This window comes from Mustela erminea, chromosome 1 (genome assembly GCF_009829155.1).
Source record: "Mustela erminea isolate mMusErm1 chromosome 1, mMusErm1.Pri, whole genome shotgun sequence".
NCBI classification, from domain to species: Eukaryota; Metazoa; Chordata; class Mammalia; order Carnivora; family Mustelidae; genus Mustela; species Mustela erminea.
In genome coordinates, this window is record NC_045614.1 from 413,223 (window position 1) to 437,377 (window position 24,155).

At 64.5% G+C, this 24,155-nt stretch overlaps 2 protein-coding genes and 1 non-coding gene across 6 annotated transcripts; 1 reads left to right on the top strand and 2 right to left on the bottom strand.

Annotated features, from left to right (window-relative positions):
- Positions 1-869: 869 nt before the first annotated feature.
- Positions 870-13,940, bottom strand: MED16 (mediator complex subunit 16). Of its 2 annotated transcripts, none has more exons than XM_032304423.1 (15): positions 13,809-13,940; positions 11,577-11,755; positions 10,727-10,834; positions 10,191-10,360; positions 9,013-9,444; positions 8,399-8,504; positions 6,215-6,370; positions 5,905-6,116; positions 5,069-5,275; positions 4,647-4,857; positions 4,160-4,293; positions 3,474-3,666; positions 2,983-3,199; positions 1,974-2,057; positions 870-1,555 (listed from the first exon to the last, which is right to left on the bottom strand). In XM_032304423.1, the coding sequence occupies exons 2-15, from the start codon at positions 11,707-11,709 to the stop codon at positions 1,429-1,431; spliced, it is 2,490 nt and encodes an 829-aa protein (XP_032160314.1). In that variant the 5' UTR covers positions 11,710-11,755; positions 13,809-13,940; the 3' UTR covers positions 870-1,428. The 2 variants fall into 2 exon arrangements, with proteins under 2 accessions (XP_032160314.1, XP_032160316.1); XM_032304425.1 differs by lacking the exon at positions 13,809-13,940 and adding an exon at positions 13,442-13,463.
- Positions 13,941-14,201: 261 nt separating this feature from the next.
- Positions 14,202-14,308, top strand: LOC116581272. Its single transcript, XR_004281975.1, has one exon. It is a non-coding gene; the product is annotated as a U6 spliceosomal RNA (small nuclear RNA).
- Positions 14,309-14,958: 650 nt separating this feature from the next.
- Positions 14,959-23,725, bottom strand: R3HDM4 (R3H domain containing 4). Of its 3 annotated transcripts, XM_032304544.1 has the most exons (9): positions 23,583-23,725; positions 18,994-19,148; positions 18,474-18,598; positions 17,918-18,041; positions 17,426-17,511; positions 16,883-16,968; positions 16,739-16,794; positions 16,057-16,193; positions 14,959-15,908 (listed from the first exon to the last, which is right to left on the bottom strand). In XM_032304544.1, the coding sequence occupies exons 1-9, from the start codon at positions 23,663-23,665 to the stop codon at positions 15,879-15,881; spliced, it is 882 nt and encodes a 293-aa protein (XP_032160435.1). In that variant the 5' UTR covers positions 23,666-23,725; the 3' UTR covers positions 14,959-15,878. The 3 variants fall into 3 exon arrangements, with proteins under 3 accessions (XP_032160435.1, XP_032160447.1, XP_032160441.1); XM_032304556.1 differs by lacking the exon at positions 16,057-16,193 and having other exon boundaries at positions 23,583-23,724; XM_032304550.1 differs by lacking the exon at positions 23,583-23,725 and having other exon boundaries at positions 18,994-21,016.
- Between the last annotated feature and the right edge of the window lie 430 nt (positions 23,726-24,155).

A 24,155-nucleotide genomic window follows, 5' to 3' on the forward strand; every position in this document is an offset into this window, starting at 1 on the left:
AGGGGGCTGGGCGCCGTCCAGGAGGGGGCCCCCGTGGAGCCCTTCTCTGGGGAGGAGAGGCCGCTTCCCCGCACCCCAAAACCGTCCCCGCCTCTGCCCTCCGTCTGAGGGAGACCAATGATTGGCACACTGCCCACCCCGGGCTCATGGATGGCTCCGTGTGTCCCCAGGGACCACACATCCAGGCACGCCTAGACCAGCGGGGGATACCCTTGGGGTCCCCATGTCACTAAAGGGGGACCGCAGTGGTGATGAGCAGAGCGGGCGGAGAGGCAGGCAGCACCACCTTCACACCTGCCCCCAGCGTGGGCCCACGAGTGCCAAATCCCCACAGAAAGCATCAGCTCCGACAGCCGGCCCCTCGTGGGCGACAGGGCCCGGCCAGGTAACAGGGTCAAAGAGCCCTGAGCACACGGATACAGGCAGCATTTACCTCCCGGGGGCCTCCACCTGGCCTGCACCCCCCACTCCCAGCCCTCCTGCAGAACAAGAGAACCAATTAGCGCTCCACAGGCAGGGCGCTGTCTGGGGTCCGCGGAGCAAGACATAATTGGGGAAAGTGCTTGTCAACAGAAGGCAGAACCCCAAGGGAACCAGGCCTGAGCTTCCAGAAACCCAGAGGCCTCGGTGTGCAGTTGGGGGACGGGACGATTGCGGAGGCACGCGGGGGACCAGGGGAGGTAGACACAGGCATCCGCAGACGCCCCGCCCCCCCACTGCGCCCAGCCTGGGACTCCCCACAAGGACCTCGTGATTAGCACTAGGTGCTCAGGGAACGCTGACAGCAAGACAGTGAGACCCGAGGGCACAAGAGCCCAGAACAGGGACGGGGACAGGGAGGCACAGCAGCTCCGCACAGACAGGACACCTGTGAGCCATCCCTGTGAGCCGGCGGGACGTTTATTGGGCCTGCTAAGGTCAGAACCACTGGGCGCAGCTGGAAGAGATGGAAGCTAGTGCCCCTGCTGGTGTCGCCGGCAGCACCCACGCAAACGCCCGACAGCCCGCAGGTTCGCACGGCACATTCTAGACAGAGGCCCAGGCTGCCCTGGAGCCCCAGAGCCAGGACTTGGGGCTTCCACAGGAGCCGCTGGAGGTCTGGGCACCCAGGGAGGGCACTGCATGTGCTGTGGTCCTGCCCATGGCCATGGGATCCACAGGCCCATCTCCACACCTGGCACGGGCGGACGGGTGGCTGGGGTCCCTCCGCCTGGGAGCCACCGTTAGGCTTCGAGGAAGAGAAAAAAGCAGCACCCACTGGGCAGTGGGTGACCATCGTACGCCCCCAGGCCACGTCCTCCCCCGCAGGTCCGCTGACGGGGCACAGACTTCGCTGGACTGGGCAGAGAACCACACTCCCAGGACAGCTGTTTCTCGGGGCGCCTGACGAAGGTCCGAAGAGCATGGAACGTCCCTGGCGAGGGCCCGTCAGGGGCAGCTGAGGGGCACCCGCCGCCACAGCCCCCCGCACAGACAGTTCTTGATCCAACGCTGCTCCCACTGCTTGACGGCTGTCGTCTTATTGGGTGACCTGAGCATGGTGACGCAGCCACACCTGGGGGCAGAGCCGGGAGGCTGAGGCCCTGGCTGGGGCTGTCCCACTTGCTGTGGGGCCCTGGCACATGCAGCTCCCCCCGGCGCTGAGTTGCCTCCCGCACACCCTTACAGCCCAGCTCAGGCACTGCCCCCCTCCCCTCTGGGAGTGAACGAGCGAGGGTCGTGGGGCTTCTGAGTCCCGGCTTGGCAGCTCCCTAGCAGGGTGACCCTGGGAGCCACAGCCTGTGTCCAGGATCGTGAGCCAACCACTGAGGTTGTATCAGTCCAGGGCCCACGCTTGCTTCTGTGCTCTCGGACCTGGAGAGCTCCCTGGGGGGCGGGCACAGGCTGTGAGCGCTCACCAGGACACAGACCCCTGCTTGCCCCTGGGGCCGAGACCGAGACCGTGCACCCAGCGGCCGGCAGGCAGCGCTCACCTGGCGCAAGCCTTGCGCTCCTCCGTGGGGAAGGCTCCAAGGTGCAGCCGGCGCAGGTGGTCGACCTTGGGCTGGCCCGGAGCCCTGAGGGACGAGAGAGCACGTGAGCGGCTTGGCAGACCCCCGTGACATGCGGGCCCCCCGCTGCAGACACGGGGGTGACGGAAGGTGTGGGACTGCCCGTGGGAGGGGTCCTGGGGGCTGGTTGGGGCTACCCGGGTATTAAGTAAGTCTGGATGTTTCTAGAACACAGAACTTAAAACCTGTTTGTGATCAATCCTCTCTTTTCTTAAAGTTTATCTCGAAACCCAAACACAAACGTGAGCGTGGACGCGTGGGGCGGTCCCTCCCCGTGAGACAGGCAGGAAGACACCGGAGCTCACAGGGCACGTCACCCGGAGGGGCCGCGCAGGCCTGTCTTCCTTTGGCTTATGTGTTTTCGGAAATTTCCACCCAAGGTAACAGACCGCGTGGGGAACTCACGCGAGTCTCTCGGTCACCTGAGCGTCGACACGGGAGCCCTTGCACGACCCTGGGTCGACGCAACTTTCCTGCCTGAAGGGCGGGGACAGAGGCCGCCCTGCAGTGCTGCTGGGCCCCAAAGGCTGACCCCACACGTTCCAACAGCAGTGGCGTGTGGCGGGGTCTGGAAGGGGCCCCTTGGCCCTGAGGACACCCTGCCGGACGCTACAGTCTGTCCCCCCCGGGCTGTGCTGCAGCGCCTGCACTAGGCTCCTCCACCGCGGGCCACAAGCCCTAGGCCACGCAGCACAAGGTCCGACTCTGCAGGGCCTGGAGCCCGAGTCAAGGGCAGTGACGTGATGCTCCACGCGGTGGGGGGGGGGCGGGGGCGCGCAGCAGAGCGGAGGCACAGTGGTGTCCCCCAGATGACAGAGTGCAGGGTGGAGAAGGGGGCAGGGGTATCCCTGGGGCCAGCATCCAGGTTGAGGCCAGAGGGCAGTGGCCGGCCCGGCGCAGGCAGGGGCCACAGGGCAGGGCGGGCACGCACCGGATCAGGCCGTCCAGCGGCAGGGCACCGGCGCCGGTGGGCAGTGGGGGGGCCTTGCCGAAGTGCAGGCGCAGAGGCTGCTTGGGCTGCAGGCGGCTGACCAGGCCGTCGCTGACGGGCAGCCAGTCCAGGCTGGGGATGAGCAGCTGGCTGGGCAGCAGGCAACACTCGTCCACCAGCGCCTCGTCCGGCTCACTCGTGGGGCCCTCGTCGCGGCCTGTGGGGAGGGGACCGAGGGGACGTACTGTCCACCGGGGAGGCACAGGCCCCAGGACCGACCGGCACCGGGCTGCCTTCCCAGCGGCAGGGGGCTGGGAACGAGGGGACACCACCTGGAGACGAGCCGTCCGGGACAAGCACACGGCTGCCGCTCTGAGAGCACCTGTGCTGGGCGCTGGGGCCCGAGCCGGTGTGACCCGGGGGGTGGGGGGCGACCGGGCCCGGACCTGAACCATAGCTGGGGGCCTGAGAGCCGAGGGCCGGGGACTCACAGCAGATCCAGAGCTTGGTGAGCAGACGGAAGAGCAGGGACATGCTGTCCTGGGTGTCCGAGGTGGCCGTGTACACGGGCAGGCAGCTGGGCTTCAGCAGCCCCCAGATGCGGATGACCACCATGAGCTCGCGCAGCAGGCCCAGCGAGGGGCCGTCCCGCAGGAAGCTGTGGCCTGGCCGCAGTGGGGAGCCCTGCAGGGAGAGGCCCTCGGCTGGACACCTTGGCGCGCGGGGAGATGGGCCAGGGCAGACCCGGGCCAACAGGCCACTGGGCCCCCGGCATTGGGAGCGCATACTCAGCCACCGCGCGGTGCCGGGAGGAGGCAGAGTGGTCACCCTGGCAGCCCGTGTGGGGAAGGGGAAAAAGGGACTTCACACCGCTCCCGGGGCGCGGGGGACGACGGCCTTAAACCTGGGCCGAGACACGCACTTGGCCACCCTCGTGAACTGAGGTCAGAGCAGGTGTGGCGCAGAGCCCCGTCTGCACAAGCCCCCAGGGAGAGTGGGTGCACACAGCTTAATGCCCAAGGTCCTGTGCAGGGTGCGTCTGGGGGGGGGGGCCGGGGAGAGGACGGGTCAGGGCACCTCTGCAGAGAGGGACAGTGGGGGCGCAAGAGGGCCGCTGCAGAGGGTGAGGGGGGGTAGGGCAGAGCAGAGGGGACGGGGGCCGCCCCGGACAGCGCACCTGGTTGGGCAGGCTGGCCAGCAGGTAGAGCACGAAGTCCCCCACCCACTGCAGGAGCTGCTGCAGCGCCTGGAGCGTGTTCATGTCCAGGACGAACTCCTCTGTCTTGAGGTTGATCATGACCTTGTCGATGTCTGGGGCGGGGAGTCAGGCACACCCGGGCAGTCAGGCCCACCGTGGCCTGGCGGTGCTGGCAGCACACGCAGACACGGCCCGCCTAGCTCTGCACCCTGCGGCACCGTGGAGAGCCGCGCCCCAGGCCTCCACCTCGAAGAAGAGGACCCTGGGTCAGCGTGGCTGTCGGGCGGGCCCGGCTGAAGCTCCCCTGCGGCTAGCATCGGTCCCCAGCTCTGCCGCGAGCCCCGAGGGCCGGCCTGCATCCACGCCTTTGGGTGACCGCCCCTACCCTGTGCCTGGGCGGTCCACACCCCCTCCCCTCAGGTGGGGCTTAGGACGACCCTGTGAAGGGGCTCGGGGCGGGACCCACCGGTGTCAGTGATCTTGCTGCAGACTTCGGTCAGCCGGTCACCAGGACTCTTGTCGGGGGTGTTAAGGAAGTGCGGGCGCAGAAGGGACTTGAGTGTGGAGCTCACGGCCACCAGGAAGAGCTTGGCGTGGTAGTCACACACACGGGCCACCGTGCAGGGGGACAGCTTGCACAGTGAGGCCTTCATGGCCAGGATCCGGGTGGATAGGACCTGGGTGGGGGCAGGGGTGGGAGCAGCTGGCAGGGAGGGACACCCCACCCCCTCCCCCAGGGGCCCGGGAAGCGGCTTCTGCCAGAGCAGGGTAGAGGGGCAGCTGGGGGGCAGGCCCATCACCTCCCGCCCCCAGCGCCGACTTCCGGGCGGAGCAGGGCTGGGGGGCGGGGCTCCGGGTTCCCAGGGGGCGGGGCCGCGGCGGCGCTACCTGCTGCAGGGCTGCGTTCTGGCGGGTGTACTCCTCGTGCAGCTTCTCCACCAGGCTCTGCACCATGGCGGGCTGCACGTGCAGCAGCGTGTCCCACCAGTCGTAGCCCGTCACCATGCAGTACTCCAGCAGGAACAGCAGGTGCCGCAGGGCCAGGCTCACGTCCAGGGTGTGGCCCATGGACGGCGAGATGCGCAGCATGCTCAGCTGGGGGGAGCCGCCAGTGAGGGCCGAGCCCGGCAGCGCCCTCGGGCAGGGAGGGCGCAAGGGAGGGGACCCGGGCCCCGCCCCGCACCTAGTGACCCCAGGCCCCCCACGCCCCTCCACAGGCCTCGCAAATCCACTCTCCAGCCTGGGGGGGGGGGGTGGCGGGGGGGGGGGGTCCTCCGGAAGCCGAACCCCTCCGGCGAGGAGAGGCCCGCTGGTTGGCCTGCCCATGGACACGCCGAGGCTGGGGCCACAGGGAAGTGGATTCAGACAGGAGGCAAGAGGAAAAGCGGCTCTCAGAAGCTGATCTGTCCAGGGTCTGCACGGCCTGGGGTGGAGGGCAAGCGTGCACAGCGCACCCATCATCCAGACTGAGGCCCCCAGGAGCAAGGATTAGTGAGGATTAGTGAGCTCCTGCGTCCTGGCGGTGGAGAACCACCGTCCTCACGGCCCCTGCTGGCAGGGGACCTACTCTGTGCCCCAGGCCACAGTGCAGCTTTCTCTGAGACCTCCGGGCCGGAGGAGCCCCACCCCACTGGTGAGGAACCTCCTGCCGCTGGAGCAGCAGGGACCGCAGTCCCGGGGCCCACCCCTCACACCCCACGCCACGCGACAGCTTCACAGCTCACCTTCCCATGGTTGTCGATGCCGACCAAGGCCAGCGAAGTCCAGGAGAGTTGCATGGCTTTGAAGTGGACAGCAGGGCCGCTGGCCCGCGGACGCTTGATGGCCGGCTCATCGGCAGAGCGCGGGGTGGCCGAGCTGTAGAAGACGGCCATGCTCTGCAGTGACAGCCGGTGCACAATGTGGACGCTGCCGTCGTGAAAGGCCAGGGCCAACCCTGTGTGTGGGAGCGTGGGTGGCTGAGCCGGGCGGAGGGCCGGGGACACTCACAGGCAGTCGGAGCCGGCAGGGCCTGCCTGGGGGAGGGGGCGGTACCGAGGCCGGGGTAGAACTGGGTGTCGCTGGCCACCTTCAGGTCGGTGTTGGTGAGCGAGATCGGCAGCTTCGGCAGCGCCACGGCGGACACGCGGTCCAGGTCGTTGGTGGCCGACAGGATCCGCCATTTCAGGATCATGGGCTGTTTGTCGCCAACTGCAAACAGGGGCAGGGGGTGGGCAGGAAAGCAAAACAGGATGAGACACGCAGCAGGCCCGACCCCTGCAGGGGCCCCCCACCCCCCGCCCCTGGCCCCACACATGGGGTCCCGGTCCAGAGTGACCACTCAGAGCGCTCCACGGCCCAGCCAGCTGCACGGTTCACGACGGACCGGGGACAGCAGCTGAACCAACCTGCTCCTGCCCTGGACTCCACGGGACGGCAAGGACGGGGCTGGTGGGAGTGAGACCGCCATCCCCGGCAGGAGCCAACGCACCAGCAGACAGACCACAACCCAGACCCCGCCACCACACGCCCTCTCAAGACCTGGCCAGCCTGCGTGGGGTTTTCTTGTGACGTTAAGGGTCCCGGGGGGACCCCAGCTCTACCCGCCTCATGAGGCTTGAGCTGGACGGTCACACTGCCACAGATCAGCGCCCCTCGCACCCACACCCCTGGTGGTGAAAGCCCCGACGGCGGGCAGACGGCTTCTGTGCATCTGGCCTGGCTGCCAGTATTCGGGAAACAGGATGTAAGCAGAGACTCATGAGTGCGCACTGGGACACGCCGGGGCCAGCCTGCAGGGACATGCATGCCACAGGGGCAGACCGGGGGCCCAGCCGACAGGGACACACGTGCCATGGGGGTAGACCGGGGGCCCAGCCGACAGCAGCCCGAGCCATCTGGCGGGTGAGAGCAGACACACCACTGGGGCGGAGCAGCAGAGGTGGCCCTCCCAGCAGAGCGCAGAGCTGCGCTTTGAGCTACTGAGTTCGGGGCTGGTTTGTCACATGGCGACAGCTGTCACACAGCTTCTTCCTGCCACCTCTCTACCTTGAGAACTCCACCCTGAATGGTTTGTCGCCACTTAAAAACCTGCCATGGGCCCAGGGAGGGAGTCCTAGCAAGCACTGTCCCCCAGGGAAACTGAGGCCCAGAGAGCACTGGGACTGCTTAAGGCCACGGAGGGCAATACAGCACCTAACAGGGACAGCAGAGGGGGAACAGCAACCGTAGCGGCGTCCAGGCAGCTCGCCGAACCACCTGCACCTGGATCGGGCACAAATGCTAGGTCATGGCTATGGCCAGGCTGGCCCTGGGGCTGGTCACCGTCTGCACAGGGCAGGGGGCCACACACACCTGCGGCCCTGCCCACCACCAAGCTCCCCAAGTTCACGGGGTCTGGGGACAGGGCAGCTGGGACAGTCTTCGCGGTAATCGCTCTGCCCCATGGTGTGCAGCTTATGTAACCGCCCGGTGAGGGCAGGAGCCATGGGGCCCCCGACACAGCTTCATCAGCAGTTCCGTGCAGTACCCCCTGCACAGCCAGCCACTCTGGGCTCCATTAGCACTCATCGGCAGAGAGCCCAGCTGGCATCTACTGGAAATATCTCTGTGTGTGGGTCCCGGGGGGCGGGGGGCATCCAGGGGCTTTCCTGACTTCTCTGTGGCTTCAAGCGGCGCCAGCATGTCCCAGGGTCCACTGGTGGGGGGTGAGGGGGGGCGCTGCCATCTGGAGCCACTGGAGTTCCATGTGGCTGCAGGGACGGTGGGGGGGGAGCCAGTAGGTATGTTCCAAGCAGACTTGGTCATGCCCTCTGGGCCCCAGTCTCCTCACCACATACCAGACGTTTTGGAGGAGTCTGTGGTTTTTAGGATTAAGTGCCTTCTGTGGCCCAGGGGGCTGCAGGTACCCCTACTCCTGCTGCAGTGCCCATTTGTGCCTCCCCTTACTCAGCCACTCTAGCTCCTGGCCTCTGCCCCAGGACCTTTGCACTGCTGTTCCCTCAAGCAGGCACATGCTTGCTGCAGGAAGCATCAGACGTGAGGCAGTCAGGCCACCCGCCTGTGGGCTGACGGGCAGACCTCTGGTCTGAGCCCCAGCACAGGAGGCTCTCCAGGACAGGAATAAAGCGGCGGCAGAGCAGGGTGGGAGAGGGCGGCACGGGCCAACATGCGGCCGTTCAGAGCAGCTCCCACGTGTTGTGCTGGGAGCCCAGTGCCCCTGGGCGTGGGAAGACTCACCCACAGGCGAGATCTGCTGGAAAACATTGTTCACCGGGAGCCCCTCCTTCCGCAGGGACCAGCACTCCACGATGCTGCTCGTCTGGCTGGACGCACACAGGAGCACCTGAGGATAGCAGCAGCCGGTAAAGAGGTGCAGCCGCAATGGCAGACATGGCCCTGGCGGCAAGCAGGGTGCAGCCACAGAAACTATCAGAGCTTCATGAAGTTGGGGGCCTTACTGACATGTGCTTATACTGGAGCCATGGGTGACCACTGACCAACGGCCACAAAGATGTCCCTGAAGAGGACCCCATCCCAAGTTCCGGGACCTGTAGGCTTTGGGGCCTGGGCGTCCTCTCCAGGTCCTCGTGAGAGAGAAGGAGAGGGCAGATGGGGGTCCCAGAGACGGGAGGACCCCGTGCTACTGGCGGGGAGGATGAAGTGGGGGCCACAGGCCAGGGAAGGGCAGGAGCCGGGTCTCCCTGGGGCCCCGGGGGGACCAGCCCTACCCACGCTGGGGTTTCAGCCTTGTGAGGTCCACGTCGGACCCCGGACCCCAGCGCTGTAGACGAGAAGCGTGTGGAGCTCTGCTGCCACAGCCAGAGGGGGTCACCCCCCAGGCAGGGCCTCACCTGCTCGGACATGTCGCGGGCGAGGAACTTGAGGTGGGTGATGGCGGGAAACTTGTCCTTGCGGTTGAGGTCGGTGGTGCAGCGCATGAAGAGCGAGGGCAAGATCTCGGTGTCGATGCGGCACTTCTCGCTGACCACGCTCACGCACACCTTGTAGAACTGCACGGGGGAGGCGCTGCTGCCGTCCGCAGTGGCCACCACGATGTTGCCCCCACCAGTGAAGGCAATGTCGGCCAGGGCCACACGGCCACGCAGCCGGCACAGACTCTCCGTGGAAGTCAGCACCTGCCCGCTGGGCTTGAGCAGAGACACGGTGACCAGGCCACTGACCGTCACTGCAATCCAGCCCTCCATAGGCTTGCCGCCGAACAGCGTGAGTGACGGTGAGAATTTGACGCGGGAGAACTTCTCCCCAAAGCTGGAGGCACCTGACTACGGAAGGGAGAAGGGAGCATGGGGTCTGTTTACTGCCAATCCCTACCCCAGCTAAGGGCCCTGACCAGCTTTCAGGGCTCTGCCCTCTGTGACCTGACAACCCTGCTCTGGGGACCCAGAAAGAGGAATTCTAGAATATTACTGAACTAAACAGTGGGTGGCTCAGTTGTTAAACACCTGCCTTCAGCTCGGGTCAGGATCCCAGGGTCCGGGGATCGAGCCCCACATCGGGCTCACCACTCAGCAGAGAGCCTGCTTCTCCCTCTCTCACTCCCCCTACTTGTGTTGCCTCTCTCGTTGTGTCTCTATCAAATAAATAAATAAAACCATTAAAAAAAAAAAAAAAGCAAAAAACCCAGTGGGTTGGATTTTGAGAACCAACATCAATGATCGAAGATTCCCTAAGCATACCAACCACGGGAGGTTCACTGAGAACAGCAGTCATCAGCTAAATGAGTGGTTTACTAAGGACAGCAGCTTTCAGTTAAATGAAAGGTTCACTGAGGATAGTGGCCATCAGTTAAATGGAAGGTTGACTGAGGACAGTGGCCATCAGTTAAATGGGTAACTCACTTAAGACGCAGATACTGACGGCTTGATTGCAAGCACGAGTTGGGCCCAGGACTAGAGAAACCAAAGGATGCTGGTCGTGGGAGAGGAGGAGCCACATCAAGAGGAGCAGGTAGATAAGCAGGGTGAATGATCTCACCTACTGCACCTGCTTGCTCAGGTAGGACACCCACCTTTTCCACGTGCAGGGCCAGCTTCACACCATTGTGCAGCCAGGACAGGGCCACAATGGGGTCTCCTTCCACCAGGCTGCCCACATGGCTCTCCCAGCTGTTGGCCAGGTGGTCCGCCATGCTCCAGCACTTGATCTGCCCATCGGCATCGGCTGACAGGAGCCGGGAGCCTGTTGAGGGCGGGGGCAGCAAACCTGCGTTACCAACCTTCATGGTTACCAACCTTCGCGGTTACCAACCTTCACGGTGGGCTGGGACAACGGCCGCTAGAACGCCAGGACCTGGGAGGAGCAGGCCTGGCGGCAGTGGAGCAGGGGAGGGGCACAAAGCGTGCTCCTGACAAGGGTGCCCCGGGGAGTGTGAACAGCAGTGGCCACAAAGCCGCAGGGTGAGGCTTCCAGTCTCTGCCGTGGACTCTGGGGACATCACCAGGAAGACAGAGCCCGATACTCTGATACTCTGAGATTTACGATCAAGGATGAGCACCACTGTCTCCCTCAGCCATTCCGGACCACCCGCCCCTGGCCCATCCTCACCTGACTGGTCCCACTCAAGACAGGTGATGGCCTCGCTGTGCTCCGAGCTGACAGAGTGCACGTCCCAGGGGTGCTCTGTATCCAGGATATGGATCATGCGGGTGAGGTCTGCAGAGGACAGCGCACGCTCAGCACAGCAGCCCTAACACGCTGAAGCTTCTGCTGACCCCAGTAGGCCTCAGGGAGGAAACCAGGGAACATCCCCCCCACAGGGACGACAGGGGGCTGCTCTGCTGCTAACCATGTAGACGGCCCCAGTGCTAGGGCAGAACAGGCTTTTGTGTTCCTGGGTTCCCTCTGGAGACCAAGCAGGCTGGTGACCACAAGCGTGGTCACATTTTTTCAAAAAGACACAGAAAACAGGACTGGAAGAAGACGACCTCCAAACCCTAATGGTGGGCGTCGCTCCGTGGCTTTTCTTCCTTAAGCTAAATTTCTCTGCTTTTCTAATTTTCTCTAACAGGCACACAGTCTTTAACAAGAGACAAAAAGTCCCAACAAAGTGACTTTGAGGCTTCCAAAAGCAAGATAATGACATGTAATCTCTGGAAAACTGGGCATCAAGTCTCCAAGACCTAGGAGACCACACGCCCCTGCTCCGCTCCATCCCAAAGGGGTGATTCCAGGGTCTTTCCCCCACTCCGGCCCAGCACCAGATGCAGAAGCGCAGTGCATCTGTCCTGCGCACACCTGCGAGGCTCCGGTCCTCACCAACCCCGGTGACAGCGGAGAAAAGCCTGAGAGGGCCCCCATGGGGGAGGAGCAGCTCCGAGGCAGGCCTAGAGACCCAGAGGCCCCCCAGGAGGACACCGGGGATGGGGGGGCTGGGCTGGAGGGCAAGGAGACACACCTTGGTCGTCATTTCGAAGGTCAGTGGTGAAGGCAATGAGGTTACGGCAGGACCAGGCACAGGCCAGGGGCACTGACGGGCAGTGGGTACTCTTGGGCCATCTCTCCCACTCGCAGACGTAAGCCAGATCCATTGTGCTCGCAGGCCACAGCTCACACACTGAGGACGGTCAGCAGCTCCTGAGGGAGGTGGACAGGGACACTCACTGAGTGCCCGCAGGACGCCAAGCTCCACGCTGCATGCTGGCTTACCCCCGGTAATGAAAGGAGCCCAACCCCTGCCCTAGGGTCTCGTGTGCCATGTAAGGGCAGCTGCATTTTAAACACGGAGGGACGGCGCCTGCGGTTTCAGTCAGTTACACGTCTGCCTCCAGCTGGCATCCTATCTCAGGGTCCTGGGATGAGCCCCGAGAGGGCTCCCGGCTCAGTGGGGAGCCTGCTTCTCTCTCACCCTGTCTCTGCCCCCTGACTCGTGATTTCTCTCTCGAATAAACATCATCTTTGGAGCTCCTGGGTGGTTCAGTGGATTGAGCTTCTGCGTTCAGCTCAGTCCCTGTCCCAGGGTCCTGGGATGAGCCCCATGTCCGGCTCCCACTCGGCGGGCAGCCTGCTTCCCCCTCTTTCTCTGCCTGCCTCTGGGCCTACTTGTGATCTTGCCGTCAGATAAGTAAATAAATAAATCTTATTTAAAAAATAAAATCTTTTATTTTTTTATTTCTTTTTAAAGATTTTATTTATTTATTTGACAGAGAGATCACAAGTCGGCGGAGAGTCAGGCAGAGAGAGAGAGAGAAGCAGGCTCCCGCTGAGCAAAGAGCCCGATGCGGGGCTCGATCCCAGGACACTGAGATCATGACCTGAGCCGAAGGCAGCGGCCCAATCCACTGAGCCACCCAGGCGCCCCTTATTTCTTTTTTCTTTAAAGATTTTATTGTTTGACAGAGAGACACACAGCGAGAAAGGGAACACATGCAGGGGGAGCGGGCGGGGGGCGGGGAGGAGCAGGCTTCCCGCTGAGCCCCACGCAGGGCTCAGGCCCAGGACCCCGGGATCACCACCGGAGCAGAAGGCAGACAATGAACGACTGAGCCACCCAGGCGCCCCCAATAAAATCTTTAAAAAAAATAAAATAAACATGGAGGAACAGGGAGCCCTAATCAAGAAAACAGCATCCCAGTGTAGCAGCGAGGGAGCCAGACTCGCACATGCCTGGGGGAAGGTCACGGCAGGCGGAGGAACACCTGCACCAGGACGCGCAGGGTGCGCGGCCCCTCGGGTGTTGGAGGAGTGGCCAAGAGGCCCCTCGAGCTGGAGCAGATACGCGAAGGGATAAAGGGGGAAAGGTGAGGGCAGGAGGTGATGCGGCCAGTCCCACGGGGCACTGGAGGGTCTCACCCCAGTGGGCGGGGGCCCGCAGAGGGCCTCGAGCTACCCACACTCGCACAGGGCCTCTCTGGCGGTCTGGAGCGCACCGCCAGGGACGGGGTGGAGCCACGAAGAGGTCGGGGGCAAGTGCGCGTCGGGGCGGGCCGTGGGTCTGTCCCGCGGCAGGGCCCGTGGGCAGACGCGCGAGAGCCGCGAGGACACCGCCTCCAGGGGAAGCGGAGGCGGGACTTGGAAGGCGGACGACGGTCCCGGGGGCGAAGCCTCCGCACGGCCCTCCGCGCGCCAGCAGCGAGCACGGGCTCCTGTTCTCTCCTTCGCGGGAGGCCCCGAGGCCACCCACCCGTTTTCCCAGTCGCCACCCCTAGGTCCCGACGGGGACACCCAAGCCCCGCCCACAAGCCCCTGCGAGTCTTAAGTCTCGCCCCCAAAGCCTCCGTCCCCTACGATCTCCGCTTCCCAGGTCGCCCCTAGAGCCCGCACCCGGCCTAAGCCCTCAGACCCCGTCCCAGACCCCCAGCGCCTCGCGCGCCGCCGGACCCGGGCCCTCCCGGAGCCCCGCCCAACCCCCGTGACCCTCGGGCCCCGTCCCCCCGCGCCCGCCCCGGCTCTCCGTGCCCCACCCTCAGTCCGCCCCGGGCTCCGCGCCAGTCTCCGCACCCACCCCAGACCCCGCCCGCGCCCCGGCCGCGTGCCCAGAGCCCTCGCCGCCCCCCCGAGGCCCGCCCTCTGCCGCCGCGGGCTCCGCCCCGGGCCCACCGGGCCCGCCTTCTCCGGGCTGCGTTTCCCCCGGCCGCGGGCGCCGGCCGGAGGCGAGCCGACCCCGCCGGCCCCGCAGCCCCGCGCTCACCGGGCCGGCCCGGACTCCAGGCCGAGCGGGCAGCCGCTGCCGAGCGCACTCGCCCTAGCTCCCCGGCTCCGGCGCCGCCATCTTCCCCGGGACCAGCGAGTTGCCCGCGCAGCGCGGCCGCTTCCCAGGGACTTCTGGGAAGGCAGTGACTCCGCCCCGCTTCCGGGACATTTGCATAAGCCTTTCGGTAGCGTCCCAGCAGCCACCAGAGCTGTACTTGGTGGAACAGTGGACGCTTTTTCAACTCTAGTGAAGGCTCCTTTTCATTATTCTCTATGTTCTGCGATAAACGAAAGAAAATAGGTGGCCGACCCTTTCTTTAGAAAATCCACCCTCTCTGTAAAGTTATTCATCCTGCGCACTATAAATAGCTCCCGGGCGAAGCTCTCTTCCGTGCTCGCTTCGGCAGCACATATACTAAAATTGGAACGATACAGAGAAGATTAGCATGGCCCCTGCGCAAGGATGACACGCAAATTCGTGAAGCGTTCCATATTTTGCCCTGTGCGGGGACGCGCGCTTTCGGCGTCTGTGCGGGACCTTCCACAGCATTCCGGACCCACCCGCCCCAGCCCCGGCCCGGCCGCGGCGTCCGAGGGGGAAAAGCCCCGGGCCGGCAGGGACCCCCGGATGGACGAGCCCAGCCTGAGGACGTCCTGGGGGGCCCCGGCCAGTCCGACACACGCAGAGGGAAGCCGACGGGGAGGCCCGGGGTGCCCTGTGGCGGTCACGAGCCAAGGAAACCGGGGACCCCGAGGGGCAAAAGGACTCTCCTCTGGAGCGTCCGGCCGGCCGCAGGCGGCTTCCAGAGCGACCATAAATTCCTGCGGTTTTAAGCCACAGCTGGGGTCCTTCGTTCGGGCCACCCCAGGAGGCTCCTCCCAGTGACCTTTGGGCCCTCTTGGACCCTCGACGGCTGGGAAGTGGCAGAGCTGGGGTTCGAACCTGGGCACCTGGGAACGGGACAAGCCAGGGCAGCAGAGCCAATGGACCCAGAGCTCCCAGGAGCATCTCCCCACACACCCGCCTCCCCCGGGGGGGGGGGGGTCACTCCGTGTGAACCTTCATCCCCTGAGGCCTGCAGCCCTCCGTGACCAGGACCTAAGCACGTCCTGAGCACCTGTTGGAGGAAAGGAAAACCCACAGCTGGTGACCAGAGCACCAGAAATTTATTGAATTCTCCACTTTTCCCAAAGCACAACAAGCCACACACACGGGAGGGGTGGGCCCCAGCTCTGCTCCTGTGGGACATGCCGGGGTGACCAGTGTAAGGACACCCCAAGGCAACAGGCCAGTGCCGGGTGGGGGAGGGAGCAAGGGGACACGGCAATGGGGCAGTCCGAGGGCAGAGGCTTCTGGCTGGAAGTCCCAATTCCCCAGTATGAAGGGAGGAGGTGTGCAGACCAGAGAGGGCCCCAAGAGCCACCAAAAGCCACCAGGGGAGAACACACATTCAAATGGTGGTAGGACCAGCCTCTAAGATGTAGCTTCTGTCCAGGGCTGCAGGGCACACGCACACACACGCACACACGACAGAACGCTCCTGGAAAAAGGGGCAGAGCCCTAGGGACCCCCCCCCCCACCAACCAAGCAAAAAACTGGGTGGGGGGTTAAAGCAGGGACTAGAACAAAGCCCCCCATTTATCAGTTGGGGCAACTGTTTGGTTTTTCTTCCCAAAAGGGAAATTTAAAAATGTACAACAAATCATGCCGAATTCATTAAAAGTGATAAAAACCCAGCCTCTCACTGCCCGCATAGGCTTCAAACGGGGCTGGAAAAGCAGAAGGAAGGAACACGGAGGTGACCAGGCCGGGTCTCCTGGCTGCAAAACAGAGCCGGAGGGGCAAGGCCAGGCCAGTCCGGTGGGGCCCCAGCCCCCAGCGCTTAAGGGGACAGGTGGACAGGGAAGGGGCCAGAGTGAGAGAGGGCCGCCAGAGCAGGAGCGCGTCCGCCAGCGCTCGGCCCGGGGAGGGGCGGGGCGGGGCGGGGCTGCCATCAGCTCCGCTGCTCCAGGTACGCGGACAGGAGCAGCCCCGGGGGCAGGAAGTCCAGGTGCCGATTGCTGACTTTCATCTGCCTCTTGCCTTCCAGGTCCGCACCTGTGAGGGGGCAAGGGCGGCAGCAGTGACCGGACTATGCAAGTCCTGGGGACCAGTCGCCATCTCCACCCCTCCTGGCTCCTCCCGCGTCCAGCGCTGCGTGGCCCCGCGCCACCAACCTCCCTCCTGCCTCCCCTCACTCCCACACCTGAACTAGCCCCGCGCCCCCCAAGCTCGGCCCCGCTTTCAGGCCTTTGCGGGTCGGCTCAGAGCCCCTTCTCCTCTGTGTTCGGGCCCGCTCCGCTCCCGCAGAGAAGCACCGGGCCCCGCCCCTGGGTCCTGGCTCTGCGGGAACAAAGTTCGGAGTCCACTGGAGGGAGCCGGTAGGAGGAAGCGGCGGCCTGGAGTTGCCCTGGAAACCGGCTCCTCAGCAACTCGGGCAGGTCGCCACGATGAGGAGCCCGGACCCCATGGAGCACCCAGACACAGCAAGGGTCTGTGAGGACCCTCCCTGGGGGACTGCGTCCCGAGGACACCCGCATTATAAAAGAGGACACGGGCCCCAGGAGTGGGCACCTGCCAATGTCACATGCGTGTCACAGTGGAGGGACTAGAGCTAAACAGAGCTCCGCCTCGGTCTTGGGGGCCCCAGACACCTGCACAGGCCCAGGCTCCCAGGGAGCATCTGTGCCCCCAGCATCGCCCAGCACAGGGCCAGGCACATGGGGGGCCTCTGATGCGTGAACACGCTGTGCCACCACCCACCCTTGGCTCATAGCGCCCTCCTCCCCGAGAAGCCTCCCCCTGAGGGACGAACCCCTGCGTGACTCCGGCCTCGGTTTCCCTGGGCCGCACAAGCTGATGGGGCCCCGCAGGCCAGCAGCACTTACTGGCTGAGATGAGGTCCATGTACTGGCAGACGGCGTGAAGCAGGAGCCTCTCGAAACTGGAGGGAAACAGCCGGTAAGTGGCCGTGGGCCAGGGCCAGGGCCAGACCCCTGCGGACGACACGGTACTCACTCCCACCCAGTCACCTGCTGTCCAGCATGGCCGTGTACACGGCCTGGGGAGACACCGAGAAAAACCTCAGCAGCCGCTCTTCCCAGGTCTCCAGCGTTCCCTGCGGGAGAAACGGGCCTGGGGTGAGGCCAACCGCGGGACTGTGGACAAGCTGTCCAGGCCCCATGCCCAGGGTAGCCTCTGGAGCCCGGAGGCCTCGGTTCAAATGTGGCCTTTGAGCTGTTCCAAGAGGCTACGGAACCCTTCCCAAAGATAGCAGGACTGAGATATGGCCATACTGTTGGCCTCCTGGGCCTTCTGCCTGGTGGACTCCTACACATCCCACAGTGCCCACCTTCACTGTCCCTGCCCCCCACCCTCGGGGAAAACCCTTCCCCAGCCCTGGTTCCTGCACGCTGACCACACTGGTCTGGTCTGTCCCCTGCCTCGTCTCCACCACCACCACCCGCACTGGGGAGGCCTCCCGTCACACCGCCGCCGATTAGGAAGGGGAGGAGGAAAATCTATCCAAAAAGACCAAGCAGGTGGAGAAAGACGCAGCCTGGCCTGGTATTCACCATGGGGATGCGGCTCCGCTTGAGGACGGCTCTCAGACGCCGGCTGATGCGCTGGAAGCAGTCGCGGGGTGTGTAGGCCGGGTCCTCTGCAAGATGTCCTTGCGTGGAGAGCAAGCCTCGGGCCTGACCACAAGCCAGGCTCCTCCCCATGCGTTGCCCGGAGCACCGCCCCCACTCCAGGCCCCACCCCGTTCGTCTCTAGGTACCGCCCCCTCGCCAGGCTCCTCCCACCCATCCCAGGTACCGCCCCCTCGCCAGGCTCCTCCCACCCACCCCAGGTACCGCCCCCTCGCCAGGCTCCTCCCACCCATCCCCAGGTACCGCCCACTCGCCAGGCTCCTCCCACCCACCCCGGGTACCGCCCCCTCGCCAGGCTTCCCCCCACCCGTCCCCAGGGCTCCTCTCCACCCATCCCTGGCCCGCCCACAACAGGATCAGCCAGGCCCCCCCTTCGCTCCTCTGGTTGACCCAACCTCCCGTCTAGGCCCACACCTCTCCTTCGGTCCTCCCCACGGCCTGGCCCCCTCCTCCGCGTCTTGCTCTTGCCCTCATCCTCCAGGTAGCGGAGAACCCTTTCCTGCTCCTCTCCAGAGCGGTTCATGAAGTCATTCCAGACCTAGAAGAGAGGCAGGCAGGACCCAGGCTCATGAGCCCCAGGTTCTCCATTTAGCCAATGGCCAAAGGGGGCCCCCAAGTGTATGGACATACTCCTCTAGACCCATCTGCCCACCGGGCTGGCCAAGAGTTTATGGGGTACCCGCAGACCTGCCTGTCTGGGGCGGGGGATTGCCGTGGACCCGCTAAGCCTCCCATGGACTCATTCATTCCCAGTGATGGGCAGAGGACTCAGGAGTGCTGGAAAGTTCTGGGGTGGTGGGAGTTCTGGCTTGGTGTGGGGGCCCCGAGGGAAGCAGAGCCGGTGTTCATCAGGGGACCGAGGGGGCTGGGCGCCATGGGTGCTCCTGAGGGAGGGACCGGCCCAGGCCAGGTGCGGTGTGGAAGCGGGAACAGGAGCAGGGGAGGCAGGAGGAGGGCGCGGGCGCCGCACCTCCACGTAGGTCTCATTGCTGCAGGCCTCGGCGAAGATCCCGGGTGCTGCCGGGGGTGCCAGGTCCCCGTCGTCCAGACCGGCTGGGCCCCCGTCTGTCTCCAGCAGGGTTAGGAGGTACTGGGCTAGATGGAAGCAGATGAACTCTGGGCTGGGGGGTGGCATTTGGGCCCCCCAAATGTCTCCACGGAAACCCCTGGCCTCTGCATTTAGGGCCTTTACCCTCCGGCGCACACCGTCTCCCCACCTCCACGCTCCCGCTGTCTTTCGCAGAAGGCACAGAAACCCCCCAGCCTCCACCTCCAGAACGCCTGCTTCTCCCTGGCTTGCTGAACTCCCGGAGGTCTTTGAGAACCCAAGCCCCCATGCCGAGAGCTCCTCACAGCCCTGCCCCAGCACTGCCCCGCTCAGGGCCGGCCTCGGGGCAAAAGCCGCAGATGAGAGCATCATCCGGACTATTCTCGGACCATTCTCGTGGGAGCCCCAGGAAGCCCCAGGAGGCGCGCCCAGCCCTGCTCACTGTTCTCCAGCCGCTGGAGGCTCTTCCGCCCCTTGGCCTTGGGCACGAGGTCGGAGTTCCGCACAGCCTGGTTGATGAAATGCTGTTTCCGCTTGGAGGCCGACAGCCTCTTCGCCTGGGGACCAGCTAGCGTGGGCAGACAGCGTGGAAGGGGCCTGTGGGCCGGGGTGGGGGTGGGGAGGCAGGCCTCAGGGCCAACCCGGGCCAGGACCGTCAGGCAGAAGCCCATCGGCCCCTGGACCAGGACATCCCCTGCTTGGTTTCCCTCAGCAATGGACAACCCCAGACCCCCCAAATTCCATTGTGCTTCACGGTCCCATCACCCAGGAGGCCCGATCAGTAAGCCAGGGGCCAGAGAAGACCCGCGCCCGAATCCACAGGGTGGGTGGGTGGCCAAGAAAAGCTCCTCCCGCCCCCCCCAGGCTTCCACCCTTAACTGCAAGCCGGTGGGCCCCAGCGCCTGCGGGACTGGACCACCACCCGCCCCCGCGAGGATCTCAGGAGACATGACAGAACGGAGCATCTCCTGGGCAGCAGCCGGTAAACCAGGCAACAGCCTCCAGCAGCTCAAGGTGAGGCCTGAGCCCACTGTGCAAGCCCCTGCTGTGCCCCCCCCCACAATGTGCCCAGAGGCAGGCCGGAGGCCCCCCCCCAACTAATCTGCCCTCCTCCAAGCAAATGCATTAATGTGAGGATGGATTAGCGGCTTGGCTGGGCCTCCCACTGGGACAGGAGGGCCACCTGCAGACACTGGGGCACTGGGGGTGGGGCCCGTGCAGAGCACTGGAAGGAGGTGTCCTGGCAAGGAGTTCCTGGCCTTCCTGTCTGCCCCCCTCCCCACAGCCCCCAGACCAGGGGCCAAGGGCATGTGGCCTCCTGGCCACCCCCCACCCCACCCCGTGCACACTCCCCCAGACTCGGACCGGCTCACTCGCTCGCCCCCTTTGGCTCTGTCAAAATTTCTCCAGAGCCCCCCCCCGGCCGCTATATGACGCATCCCTTCGCGTTTCTGATCACCAGCTCTGCTTCAAAGCTAACCGACCCCTCGCCCACGACGCGGCAATCCCCGTGTAGACATTCACGGCCATGCCCCGCACGCGGGGTGAGGTCTCAAAGGAAAAAAAAAAACATGACTCCAAGACCAAGTGGAACCCAGAGTCCAAAGTACCCCCACATTTTCCTAGTAGCCAAAGTTCCCCGGACACAAACTAAAAGCAGAAGTTCGGCCTCTCCCCTCTGAGCCGCGAACCTGGAGGAGAATCCTCATAGGATTAGGGACGAAGCCAGTGCTCCTCGGGGCCTACACAGACCTAAAGTGTCCCCAGCATTAAGGATCTATCTGTTCGGTGCAGAATGGCCATGACCTCTCCAAAAAGCAAACAGGCTGAGACCCATGCCACGGACGCCCCAGCAGAGCAGGTGAGCTGCCAAGGCTCAGTGGGTAAGAGATCCCCCCAAATCCATGCCATTGCCTCACGAACAAACTCACACCTGAACCAGCACCCCATCAGCAGGGGCACGCAGGCAGAGGCACAGCTGGACCCTGGCATGTCAGTCCCGAGTTCGAATCCCAGCTAGGATGCTCCGCTGTGGAACCTGGAACCCCAGCTCACCCCCGGCCATGTGAAGGGTACCTTCTGTGGGTACCCTTGGGTCTGAAAGGGGATACTCAGAGCCAAGAGGGCCAGGACAGACACACTTCCCGCCTGACTCCGCAGCGCCTCCTTGGTTTCCTCCTGTTATGGGGAGCTCAGTTGATCACAGCATCATCCCTGGATGGAACATTCCTTCTTACCAGCACTACCATGCCACGAGGGCGGTGATGCCGCGCTGACACCCAGTATACAGAACTGCAGCTGAGGCACAGATCATGTCACAGATCCCACTGTGGCAGAGATGCCAACAAAGACAGGCCAAGGTAAACCAAGTCAGCACCGAGCCAATGACTGTGAGGCTGGCCCCCCTGGAGGGCTATGCCCTGAGGCCTGAGCACCCCCACCGCCAGCCCCAGCTCACCCCCACCCCCCCACCCCCCGCCTCCTCAGGGCTCCCGTGCTGTGTCTGTACCTTGGCAGCTGGAAAGAGCCCAGAGCGGCAGCCTGCTGCGGCCGATAAGAGTCCGCATCCGGGGGGGCTTATCAGGGATGTCAGAGCAGGGCTGAGCCCTGGGGACATGAGGCTCTGAGGATTAGGGCCTCCCCATCTCCTCATGGGAGTGGCAGAACCAGGATTGGGACCTAGTCAGAGTGGAAACACACCCTTGTGAGCCATTCAGCCTCCTGCTTCTCTGACTCCACAGAGTTCCACGCCCGACCTAGTGAAGACCCAGCTGGCCCTGCCCTGCTCCGCCACCTTGCATGGCTCCCCAGAACCCTCAGGGCCAAGCCCAGCCCTGCCCTGTCCAGTACCGGGAACACAGGGGTCTGTGCCTGGCCCCACAGGCTTTCGGGGGGCTTGCCACCCTTTTGTGGGCCTCATGCTCTGAGCTGAGCGCTGGAAGTTGAGTCCCTGTCTACAGCCATATACCACCCTGAACGTGCCCGATCTCATCTGGAAATTGAATCCCACCACCAACTCAAGGTGGCTGACGTGAACCACACTCCAGCAGAAGGCAAGAAACATGTGGCCTCCAGGGCCAACGGCTGGGCTTGGACCCTCACTCAAGAAGGAGAGGACGGGGCGCCTTGGTGGCTCAGTCGTTAAGTGTCTGCCTCCGGCTCAGGTCATGGTCCCAGGGTCCTGGGATCGAGCCCCGCATTGGGCTCCTTGCTCAGCGTGAAGGTTGCTTTTCCCTCTCCCACTCCCTCTGCTTGTGTTCCCTCTCTCACTGTGTCCCTCTGTCAAATAATAAATAAAATCTTTAAAAAAAGAGAGAGAGAGAGGACAGCAGCAGCAGCCACAAATACCCAGTAAATCAGATTTGTAATGAAGGTTGTGGGTCCTCCGCTCCAGGCACAGTGACCCCCTCACAGGGCCTCAAACCCCCAGGAACGGTCGACCTCAGGGCCTTTGCACCTGCTGAGCCTGCTGCCTCCAGTGAACTTTCTCAGCACATTCTGTTCAGACATCATCTGGGAGAAGCCGCGCTGCTCCCGGCTCGCCCAATCAGCTGGCCCAGGCACCTGTTTACTAACACCTCACCTGCCATGCCAGACCCTTATGAACAGGAGTGTCCCCAGCACCTGCCAAGAGCCAGGTCTGCTATTTCCCAGACTACAGATGGGGAAACTGGGGACGCAGACAGGGCACCCTAGCCTTCCTGGCCCCAACAGGACTCAGGAAATGGCTGCATCGTGAAAGCTGCTTGTGCCCCACGAAGGTGGACAGGTCCAGGTAGAAACAGCGGCCAAATCAGGTTGAGCACCTTTTCTCTTGGGCTAAAATATACTTTTCTCTGGCACTAGTCCCCTCCCCCAGGAAGAGGCAAGAGAGGAACCTATTGCAGGAAACTGAGGGGGCGGGCTCAGAGCGCAGAGGTGACTCAGGCTGGGGTGGGGCCACCTGGGGCCTCCAGCAGTGACCGCACCCCCCCCCAGGGGACACACAGAGGTGAAAGAGCATTGGGGACATCCGTGGGGACTCACTGGCAGGTTAATACCCACTTGGATGGGTAAGGCCCCTTAAAAGAAGGAAAATACCCACATCTGTAGAGCCCACATGGCTTCTGGGTGAAGGCCCAGGGGGAGATAACAAAGGAGTAATAATAAATGTATAATGAGACAAATTACACAGTAAGATGTTTCAGATAATAATTAAAGAATGGCCGCTCCCTCCTGCTGGGCACAAGGTCCTAGACCTCCCCCCTCCCCCTCCCAGCCATTCTGAGAACAGGCAGCCACTCCACCTCGGTTTACAGATGGAGAAACTGAGGCATATACTGCCCAGGCGGCCGGGCCAGCACACGGGGGAGGCAGCAGCCTCCTTGCCCCCCACAAACCAGGACCACAGGGTGGGTGGCTGTTTTCTGCGGGAACATCCCGGTTAAACAGGACTCCAGCACAGCCGTTCTGGGGTCTGCACCCAGAGTGGGCGGCTCCGCCCCCCGGGTTCGGGGCACCCCACGCGTCGCTTCTGTCAAGTACCCGGACGTGAACAAAGGGCCTTGTCTGCTCGGGAGGTGGGGGGCCGAGAGACCCCCCAGGCAAGCACGGGCTGGCGGGGTTGGGGGGGCTCCCTAGCCAGCCCCGGGGCAGGAACAGCGGCCCGTGCGTAAACACCCCTGACAGCAAAGCGGCTTCCGGGGGCGCCTCGCGCAGGGGCACCCCTCACCTGAGCCGGGGGCGAGGCGCAGGAGACCCCCCCAACGCGAGTCAGCGCCCAGGCACCCGGCCGGGGGCGCATCTTTGGGCCCCGGAGGCACATAAACGCACAGATCGGGGGTGCCCCCCCTGCCCAGACACCCGGACGCGCCGCGACTGGGCTCTCCCCGGTGGCAACAAAGCCCCCCACCCCCACCCCACGGCGCTCGGGGGTCTCCGCCAGGAGAAGGGGCGGGGCGGCCTGGGGCTGCAGCCGGACAGCAGGGGAGAGGGGAGCAGAGCGGGTGCAGGAGTCCCCGGAGGCCTGGCCGCCCGCCCTGCCGCGCTCACAGCGTCCGCCGCCCGCCCGGGGCGCTTCCCACCGCCGCCGCCGCCTCCTCCGAGCCGCCCTCCGGGTTCTCCAGGGCGACCATGGCTCGGCCGCTGTGGTCGCCGCCGCCCGGCAGGGCCTTCTCGGCCCGAGCAGGAAGTGACGGGCGCCCAGAGGCGGGCCGGGGCGGAGCCTGGAGGCTGGACGCGCCGGGCGGGGGCCGAGGCCACGAAGCCGGCGGATCCCGGGCTGCGGGCGGCGGGCACCCAGCCCCGGGGGTCAAGCGGGACAGCCGGGGCGGAGAACGGGGACCGCAGCCAAGCCTCCAGGTTGCGGGTGTGGGAAAGGGGCACAGCCAGACCCGAGGAACAGACGGGGAAACTGAGGGGGGAGGGAGCGTGATCCCCGCCCCTGAAGCCGGTCGGAGGGTGGCGGGGAAACTGACGCCTGGGCAGCCAGGAGAGAGGGGGGACATCCATTTCAGAGGCAGGGGACTGATGAAGGGACCCAAGCCCCAGCTCCCCTACCCCCCAGCACCAATTCGGCTTTTCCTCCCACCAGCCCCTCCCCGCCTGTGTTCCAGGGCAGCCAGG

Coding starts and splice junctions, on each gene's coding strand:
- MED16 (XM_032304423.1), bottom strand. CDS start 11,709: ATGGATCTGGCTTACGTCTGCGAGTGGGAGAGATGGCCCAAGAGTACC. Junction 10,361..10,726: donor TCTTGAGTGGGACCAGTCAG/GTGAGGATGGGC, acceptor CGCCCTCAACAG/GCTCCCGGCTCCTGTCAGCC. Junction 5,276..5,904: donor GCATCGACAACCATGGGAAG/GTGAGCTGTGAA, acceptor GGCTCCCCCCAG/CTGAGCATGCTGCGCATCTC.
- R3HDM4 (XM_032304544.1), bottom strand. CDS start 23,665: ATGGTCGCCCTGGAGAACCCGGAGGGCGGCTCGGAGGAGGCGGCGGCG. Junction 16,795..16,882: donor ACGGCCATGCTGGACAGCAG/GTGACTGGGTGG, acceptor GTTTCCCTCCAG/TTTCGAGAGGCTCCTGCTTC. Junction 16,194..16,738: donor CATGGACCTCATCTCAGCCA/GTAAGTGCTGCT, acceptor TTGTTCCCGCAG/AGCCAGGACCCAGGGGCGGG.